The sequence below is a fragment of the Fopius arisanus genome, unplaced genomic scaffold (genome assembly GCF_000806365.1).
Source record: "Fopius arisanus strain USDA-PBARC FA_bdor unplaced genomic scaffold, ASM80636v1 scaffold00024, whole genome shotgun sequence".
Taxonomy (NCBI): Eukaryota; Metazoa; Arthropoda; class Insecta; order Hymenoptera; family Braconidae; genus Fopius; species Fopius arisanus.
Window position 1 is genome coordinate 174,720 of NW_011887763.1, and position 9,922 is coordinate 184,641.

At 39.1% G+C, this 9,922-nt stretch overlaps 3 protein-coding genes across 3 annotated transcripts; all 3 read left to right on the plus strand.

Annotated features, from left to right (window-relative positions):
- The first annotated feature begins 6 nt into the window (after positions 1–6).
- LOC105264580 (uncharacterized) lies at positions 7–1,079 on the plus strand. Its single transcript, XM_011301540.1, has 3 exons — positions 7–55; positions 148–377; positions 473–1,079. The coding sequence occupies exons 2-3, from the start codon at positions 156–158 to the stop codon at positions 548–550; spliced, it is 300 nt and encodes a 99-aa protein (XP_011299842.1). The 5' UTR covers positions 7–55; positions 148–155; the 3' UTR covers positions 551–1,079.
- A 1,184-nt stretch (positions 1,080–2,263) lies between these two features.
- LOC105264579 (uncharacterized) lies at positions 2,264–4,698 on the plus strand. The gene is made up of 3 exons (XM_011301538.1): positions 2,264–2,420; positions 3,387–3,668; positions 3,749–4,698. Exons 1-3 carry the CDS (start codon positions 2,349–2,351, stop codon positions 4,433–4,435), a joined length of 1,041 nt encoding a protein of 346 aa, XP_011299840.1. The 5' UTR covers positions 2,264–2,348; the 3' UTR covers positions 4,436–4,698.
- A 2,683-nt stretch (positions 4,699–7,381) lies between these two features.
- Positions 7,382–9,922, plus strand: LOC105264581 (uncharacterized; the record flags this gene model as incomplete). The annotated part of the gene is given in 4 exon segments (XM_011301541.1): positions 7,382–7,560; positions 8,666–8,824; positions 8,908–9,161; positions 9,219–9,922. Coding segments are annotated over 4 exon segments (1,139 nt in total), but the record flags the coding sequence as incomplete, so codon positions are not given.

A 9,922-nucleotide genomic window follows, 5' to 3' on the forward strand; every position in this document is an offset into this window, starting at 1 on the left:
CCCAGACCTTGCCTGAATCGCCTAGAGCCGTTTTCCGTTTATGGATTATCCACTCGTAATTTTTTCCGTACCTCAATTAAATGATAGGAGTAAATCGATTGCGGGAGAAAATATCGATAGTCATGAATTTTTTAATTTGATTTGTAGGCCTCACCATGAACTTCGTAATTCTCCTGACGATTTTCGGAATTTGCACAGGTGCTCCACAATTTCTGCACCAGCAGTACAATCCCAGTCCTTACGCGCATGAAGCAGTTCTCGTTAATTCAGCGATGGAAGATGCATTACCCCGAGATCTAAAGAATCATTTCTATGATAATCCGAAAATAGCTGCAGCCCTAGCCCAAGAGTCCTGGCTAGCCAAAAAGGAGATGCAGGTAATTATTTCCACTCGATTCTTCTCCGAGTGATCTATTTCTGAATTCACGATCATTAGGAAAAATGATTAATGGCATTTCACGGTGGTCTCTAGGTGATCAATCGAGAGGCAGACAGGATTCCAAGGCAAAAGATATTCGATGTACTGCAGCAAGCTGGATTCGCCCGTTGAATTTCCACCAATCAATCATTCTCCAATCGATGCACTTTATTTATTGCCATCCAAACTATTGTGTCTACAACATCCACATTTGCCATGTTTTATCGACAGCATAACTCAATGATCTTGATGATCTTAATGATCTTATGTACAAAAATAAACAAATTACTTTTTTTTTTTTGCAGTCCAGTCCTGCAAGGTATGAACGACGCAACTCAATCCCATTGTTTTTTATTTTAAAAAATACATCAATCGTTCGAGGAAATTGAGTCTGTTGTTACCCATGAGTCTTATCTTCTCTCTGAATTTATATATTCAAATCGTTCGGCTGCGTCATGTGGTCTTATGTAACTCTCAGCTATGTTTATCAAAAACTTTCCAAGGCAATGACCTGGTGCAACCCGGAGAGGACTGCAAGTCTCAAATCACTCGTTTCAGTCTGCCAATATCTTCGATTACACTGGAATTATCCTAGAATTTTTATTCTTATATTTATTTTTGTTGCGAAGGGAAAATTAAATAGTGGAAATTGATGTCGTCATGGTCCTGAGTCGTCAGTCCTCGGGGATTGAATTTTATTGCGAATTCGTTGATTGAAAAGGGGAGGACGGACTAGATTGATTTTTATTAATAAAAAGCACTGTATGCTTTGTTCCATTTACTGAAATTTTCAATTGAGTCCCCAAGGGCTGTGGCTACCCCCGATTTATTTTTTCATGATTTCGAAATAAATCCGGCCGAAGTCGATGCGAGTGGGCGCGAATTTACTTTATAAATAAACAAGATAATTCGCTGATTCCATTAATTCTGATTCAGAGCTGTGGACTAAAATGACTGCACGTTTTCTCGAGGCCAGTTTTCAGAAAATATCTTGGAATAGTGCGTGAAAAATGTAGATCCAAAAATATCGATATTTTTCTTCAATTCCGAAACGTCAGACGAGAATTCACTGCACAAATTCTCTACAGAATTGTTTGTTAAGGGGCTCCATGGATTTGGAAGTTTGAAAAAAAAAAACCAAATATTTGTTTATTAATTCCACATGTCTAGCGTATTATCCAAAAATTTTAAATCGATTGGAGGAAAAGTTTTGGAGGAATCCTTTGAAAATTGGCGTTTCCCTCGGAACAGTATTTTTGAAGTCTTGATGAAACCCCTTAATGAATCAATGGAATTGATTTGAAAATAAAAATACACAATCTCCAGCGATCATTTATTTCTAATTCCTGACTTATCGACCAGCAATGATTGAACTGTCTGCAATCACCTCTACAGCTAAAGAAATTCCCTTCCTTCCAGTGATGATGACTGGAAATGATATCATGACTGTCCTAAAAATAGATGGACAGGTCAACGAACAATTCCGTAGCGATAATTATCAAAGGAATATATGAATAAACGAGGAAAATTCTTTTTGTACAATTGATTGAATAATGATGTCATTAATCACACAAAATAAAATAATCTCCTCAGCCCATCATGATGACTAAATTCACCCAAGCCATCCACACGATCCAATTTCGAAATGTCCAACGAATAATCCCCATCTAGTCTCGAATAAAAAAATTACCTCTGATTTATCGTAATCACGACTGCATCCCAATCGGTGTCAGCAATCGCTTCCAATCCTCTTCAGGATGCATGAGGAACTCGCACCCGTGGGGATGCACCATATAAAGCGAATGGCAGGATTGAATCCCTCCAGAATCAACTCGTAAGAGCAATAGGAAAGATTCCGTCTGAAATTAAAAAAAAAAGGAAAATTAAAAGTGAAATTGCCACAGAAAGATCCCGCGAATCGATTCATCAGATGTCCGGGAAAGTTGGAGATATGCTCGTCATCCTAGCAAGTCTGATTGTTGTCGGTGTGTCATCGGAGCCAGTGAGTACTCACATTATTTTCAAGAAATTTTTCCATCTCAGTCACATACGCAATTGCGCTGATTCATGAAGAGTTGTACATTATCTCGAGAACTTTCACGTTTAAATGATTTGCCGGTGACTCCAGACGAGACGAGATCCTGATCTCTCGTTATCTCTAATAATTGAGGTAATGATCGAATTGAAATTTTCGTTGCCACTCGATTAACGATTTCTCAAATGATATTATTGTACGATGCCAGGCTGATTGGAACTTGGGGCACGACGATGCACGCTAATTATCCAATAATGGTTGAATCGATTCAGTGGGTGGAGGTGGCACTGATTAGACTGTATTTTATCAATGAAGGCGACGGTTTTTCCGGGTACGAGGTAGTAATGGTTTAAATGTTGCACAAGATTCTGCACAAGAATTATTTCACTATGAACGAAGAGCGGGATGTGTAATGGCGCAATTCACAAGGGAAATGTGGAACATACGTGAGATTCACTTTCTACCGTACGTGATACACTAGTTTCAGTCCTGCATCGAACATCATCGGTTAATCAATCGATTCATGATATTTCCCCTGACTGTCAATACTTTTCCTGAATTCGTAAATTTATGGCATTCAAAACGGAAATAAAAAATCGGTTATTATCAAATTTTTTTACATTTGGTAAATTTTTCTGAAAGTCATCTCATCTTCGATTCTGGGTTGATAAAAAAGAATTTCATCAATTGATCTTCACCATAAAATTCAACAGTAATTTTTGTATAATAGTATTTTTCACGCCTAGGACGGAAAAAGTGATTCTGACGCATGCGCATTATAATCCTCGTCTCGGATTCGGACTATAAAGTCGCATTCGTCAGATTCCCTTTTCCGTCCTAGGCGTGAAAAATACTATTATCCAAAAATGTACCGCAATATTTTTTCGGTGCGAGATAAGCTTGAATGTTTTTAAAAATTGGTATTAATCGCAGGTGCAGCAAGAATACAGCGATGATAGCATCCGAGAGGAGCGCCAATTGCCGGAGGATTCGTACAACGGACCCGTGGACTTACACGATCAATTACAAAGTTTGACGTACGTCAACACCGAAGAAACTGCTGATGATGGTCCCCCACATAATAGCTGGAGTGCCCTAGTCCCAGGAACTCCAGGTACGGATTACCCTAACCTCAACAAAATCCCAGAGACTTCGTTTTCCTGTGGAGATAAAACACCAGGAGGTTACTACGCCGACATGGAGACCGGTTGCCAGGTACTCCCTCCTGAAAATTCCCTAAGAATTTTCACGAAAAAAAAATAAAATAAGAGTAAAAATACCGGTAATTATTGCAGGTTTTCCACATATGCAACATCGGCGGGTCGAAAAGTTCATTTTTGTGCCCCGAGGGTAGTATTTTTAATCAAAGGCATTTCGTATGCGACTGGTGGTACGGATTTCATTGTGAGGAAGCAGAATCTCTCTACCCCGAGAATAATCCCGAGAGCAACGAGACTAATGATACCGAATCGATTGATTCACCGGTGTCCGAATCGATTGATAATTACGGATCAATAAACTTTCGTAATGATTCCCCCAAGGATCTGACGTTAGCAAGGAGCGGTGAGGGTGGGTCCCTGGAGAGATTGCCAAAGGACAATCAACGTGAACCACTTAGCGATGAACAAAGGAACATGGCACATCATAACGAGAAACTCGATCGAAAGTTGAGAGGGAATTACCGCAATGAGGAGAAATTTCGTCAGTATCGATTGATAAATAGCGAGAATGCAAGGGAGAATTTGGATTTGGGGGATGACAGGGGTGAGGAAGGAAGGATGAGGGATAGAGAATTTTCTGGAAATACCGATGGCCAAGATTTCCAGGACACGACACCGAGAGGTTTCTCTTTCAATCGACCAACTCGGAGGATTTCATATCCGAGATCGAGTCAAATTCCTAGAGCTTCTCCCAATTTCCAGGTGGAGGGAATCCTTTTCAATTCCACTGACGAAGAAATTAGATATGTCCCTGCCTTGTAATCAGGGAGAAGTATTTCTGCATAAATTAATTTGACGTCATGAGTGACGTAGGACATTTTATTAATCTCGTGTAATTGAAGTTAATTATTTTTACGCGGATAGGAATATAATAGAATATGACGACAGTAAAATCTCAGGACAAATATTGTCTCGAGAAAATGACTGAGAAAAGTCAGAACGACTCTAGAGTACTTTATATATTTATAAAAATGGAAATATTAATTTACTGAATTCCTAGAAAATTATAATGTAGATCCCACCAATCCCACGATTTTTCTAATTCTTTCGTTGTAATTAAAATAATTTGAATAATTTAATTCAACGACATGATCTTCAAAATATCGGGTGGACTGATAACTGAGGGATATCAATGACTGCAAATCGATGACTCCTTTGATTCCAAGCATGATGATCACTCATTTCGTAACTGAATATAATTCCATCAACATAATTTACAAGACATCAATTCCTGATTTTCCAGCTCCTCGGTAAATCGATTTCTATTTAAGTCTCGAACGTAATGAATGTGGGAAAATAGCGGGAGATGATGTCTGGGTGATTAATATACACTCACGTCGATGGATTTATCCCGGGTGAAACCAGACGTGATGTGCCGGGTGGATACCTGTCGTCATGGTAAGAGAGTGCTGGATCATTAAAAGGGTATTACGAGAATTACAGATTGAAAATTGCTATTACGTGGGACAATGATGCCTGAACCGTCGAGATTGGAATGACTCGTAAGCGGTGTCAGAGTGATTAAAAATTCATCAACGAAAGAATAACGGATTAATTATAACATGCACACCGTCAATTCATTAGCAAATCAAATTCATTAGCGATTAATTCAGCGAATGATTTTTCATTGATTATCATTGATGAATTTATTTCGGAATTATTCCGGAGAAATTTGATAATTTTAATAAATACTGAGATTGCGATTCGTGAAATCCTGGTGCATTCATGGTGCCGTCTAATAATTCTCGTTTGAATAAACCAAGGGGATTGTGCCTGAGGATACATAAATTTCGTAAATAAACTCTTGAATGGAGAGGCTTTTTGTCTGGATGAATTACTCAGCTTAAGCCTCTTTACGTCTCTTTATTCTGGCTCTCCGGTTATCTGGCGAATCGGCTTATCTGATTGGCAAATTTCTACTTGCAGCAATGCCTTTAAACAATCAGAATCACTGATTAACTATCGAAATAGCACACCCCAAAATATCCATCTGAAGACATAATTATAATAATAAAAAAATTGTTATCTCATAATATTGAAATAAAAAAAAACGGCAGCTGAAAAAACGTTAGCAGAAAAAATAGAAAAACAGTAAATTTTTATATTTGACAATAAATATTGTATAATCCATTACACTATTTGCATTAAACTCCGCGTGTGGAGACTCGAGAGATGAGTAGCTGCAGCTGAAAATTGATTTATAGATTATACGTGATCTTATCCCCTCGTCTCATCTAACTTCTAGGACGTGTTGTAACGTATAATTGGATAGTTATGAACAAAGCTGAGACTTGATGCATTGAGGTGATGATTATAAATCTGTGGAATAACACAAGGATGAAACAATAAATATTTCAACGTTTATTCGCAGGATGTGAATTATCTGCGTTGATCTGTCCACCGAGTTAGGAATGACTTCTGAGACAATTCAGTAAAAGTTCATCGGATGGAATTTATGATGGAATAAAAATGAAAATTGGTGGGTCTCCGTGGAAAATTTTATCTCCATTCCATCCAGATAATGCCCATCGTCCCGGCAATGGGTCTCGTTTACGGAGACGCGATTCTCGGTGAAGAGAGCAATTCATGCGTGACAACTTCTTCACTGAGACACTTGACATCCACTCAGCTGCACAGTACTGGACCCCTGGAGATGGAAAAAATGAGAGAGAAAAAAAAATGACTCCTGGAGGATAAAACCTGGGAATATCATCACCAAATCATGAACCGAGTGATGCGATAGATTTTTTTCTGTTATAATATTTAACAGAATTTTTTTTTACCCATTTTATTTATTGTATTCTCCTCGGGCTTTGTTGTCATCAGAGGCTGATAACGCTACGCAATTTTTCCTAGAGATATCTCTATTTTCAAGGTTGACTTTCAGCTGTGTTGATAATTCACGGAAAAATTGTGAGATAGTGCATTTGTCGGGGAACTGTGCAGTAATGTGAAACGCTGGAACATTCACGTTTACAATTGCATGCATTAGCTAAGCGGTGGAAACTGTCGGGTGTATGATGATTGAGTGTATTCAGAATTAGCGAAATGTTAGTTTCAAACAAATTCACTCTGTTTGAAGGTCGTGTTTCATGATATGCATGTCGCGTGGAAATTGAAATGGCACTCGGTTAATTTTGTCGTTCTAAACACGCGATTTATGGGCAGCAGGTTCAAATGGTCAAACGTTATGAATTTCGATGACCAATTTCACGATTGTATCGATATATCCGTCATTTTCGGAATATCAAATTATCGCAATTCCCCCATTATTCAAATTTATTCCTCTCACACGCCTCGAATTAATTTCGTTTAGCAATTAAATAAGAAAATTCATCACGTTTTCTACAAATGCAAATGAGCTGTATGTTTTCCTTGACTCATCGTCAAGTTTTCCTTGCATTCATTGCGAGTCATGACTGCGGTCATTGCCTCGTGATGACTTCACACTCGAATCAGCGACAATCGTAAAAAATAATCCGGTGGTGATTATTATCTCCATTGATGTTTTTTCAATAAAATTTTTTAGCGATAATAAGCGACTACTCGCGGATGACTTTTCAAAATGGTATTTCCTTTGAAAGACGTGCATAATCTTCCACTTGTCCTTGAAAATAGCTTCCTACACGTGCCCCTCCCACCCTATTCCAGTAATAATCATTGGCTTCAAACCTATTCACCCAATGCTGCACTCCAGGAAGACGGAAAATAGCGACTAGACCAATCGTAATTGTCGCTGGTTTTTCCGCGGGTGTTCTTCATCCACTGCATTCAAGCCCCCGTCAAATTGCCCAGCATAATAACGCAATCGCATAGTTTTATCAGAATAGTTCGTCGCTGGCCTAGGCCTAGTACACTGCAGAAAATGGAGCGGCGAAGTGTGTCAGGTATACGAGTGAAGAATTTAAGAATTAACAATCAGAAAATTAAACTTCATTCGCACGCAGCGAGAAGAAAATATATTTCAGGCGAGAATTGATAGTTCAGAGAGAAGAAAATAGTCTTTGAAAGGTATTCCTCCAGGGAAATAATAAAAATTACATTATGTTCAACTATTCAATAATTAGGGATCCGGGAACCCGTGACCTTGACGAAACACCCCCCGATATTTTCCGGATTTTCCAAATTCAAGATTTTTGGAAATTAAATCATTTGATTTTAATTAACGCCTGATCCGGAGGAATACCTTCCAAAACGGAGATTTTCTTCTCGAATATCAAAATGAAATAACAATATCAAGAAGATATCCAAAATATAATATTCTTGGCAAAAATATATTTTTCTCAAGTGCATTCCTGCACTGCATCATTGCTCTCACGTCTCGAAGTGTTTCATAATTCAATTCGCCTCCAGTCACCGAAGATTCATTTTCCCTGAATTACAGAATCCCTCAACTCAAGAAAAATAAAAACCTCCTCGTACCTTAAAAAATGGGAGATTATCTCAATGAATTTACACTTCAACGTGGAATGAATAAATTCCACCCGTGGAATATGACACCAACGCAGTGAATCCGCTATCAGTTATTAATAAACATCGATAATAGAATGTAACCCCCCATTTTTGCCCTCACAAAAGCATCATCAAGATGAACCATTGGAGATGTCATCTGGAACTGGGTCATTACCACTAACGATTTGACGTTACAATCATGAATTTAATAAGTACAGTGTGGTGATGCGTGGGCAATATGACGCATTGGCGTCTAACACTGAGTTTATTCACTCTACTATTATTGCGAGACATTCATTTCCGAGTGCAAGGTCTGCCACACACTTGTTCACAATCGTAGGTGTGTCACTGGGTATTGGGGCCATTGCCAATGCAAGCTGCTATTCCTGTTCAGTGGTTAACTCCAAACTTTACCGATAAGTGCTAAGTATCATGATGCATTAATCATCATCACCGAAAGTGTAACAAATCATTTTGATCAAGCTAAACGATCCATCGATCTGACAAGAATAAACTTGCTATGTCCTATGTAATTTCTAGACCTGCAACAGCATTTTCAGAAGATCCTTCGAGACGCTGAGGGCGATAAAGAATTGGTGATAACCCACGCGGAAGAAACGGAAGGTAGTAAACTCGGTGATAACTACATGTCCATTGTTCTGAGGACGAAAGTTACTGGAAGAAGGGGAAATGGTGAAGGTTTGTACTGAAGCTTTGTGCTGAAGCTTTGTGCTTTTGTTGATAATTATCCATAATTATCCATTCGGTTATTGCGTTGTTAGTTTACAGCGGATCCTTCATGACGAAACATTATCCGCGTCATCGGGCAATAGCACAAGTAATGAGAAATGCTGATTTGTTCATTAATGAGGCTTACGTCTACAATCAGATATTACCACAACTTGGTGATATTGCGCCCAGATGTGTATTTGCTGATGAAAATGAGATCGTATTAGCTGATCTGAAGGACGAGGGCTACATGGTGATGCCGAGGCTGGAGCTTTTGGATTTAGAGCATTGCAAAGCAGTTGTCCAGGTATTAAATTTTCTAATTCCCTCAAGGTGTCCGTACATAATCAAAGGTTTATCGTAGTGTCTGGCTAAAATGCATGCCCGATCGTACGCCCTGAAGCGGAAGGACCCGAAGAAATTCGAGGAGTTGATGTCCTCCACGATAGAAGCGGTCTTTCCTCAGGATGACGCACCCTGTATGGGATCGTCGATGGATGTGAGCATCAATACTGCCATAAATCATCTGGAATCATTAGAGGACACCAGCGATGAGCTCAGATCGGCTATAGAATTCGTCAGGAGTCTGATTGGAAAATCGGTAGAGATCATGAAGACGTTGGTTCTACCTGGTCAAGGAAAATACGACGTCCTGAGCCATGGGGATGCCTGGAACAACAACATCCTTTTTAAGCATGATGCTGGTGGTCACGTAGTTGATGTCAAATTGATTGATTATCAGATTCCACGACACGTCTCCGCAGCTATTGACTTTCATTATCTCATGTACTCCAGTGCGAAGGCAGCTGTTATCGACGAGAACTACGACGAGATTATCAGATCGTATCATTCAGCGTTGGTTCATCATTTGGGGAAATGCAATGTTCCGGAAGGGGATGTTAAAGGAATGTCAATCGATTGGTTTAGAGATGAACTCCAGAAACACCACATGTACGGATTATTGACGACTTTTTGGCTTGTCAATGCTGTTCTAGCTGAAGAGAACGAGACAGTAAATCTTGATGATTTCAGTGCTGATTTTCTGGAAGAAATCGAAAAATTCACACC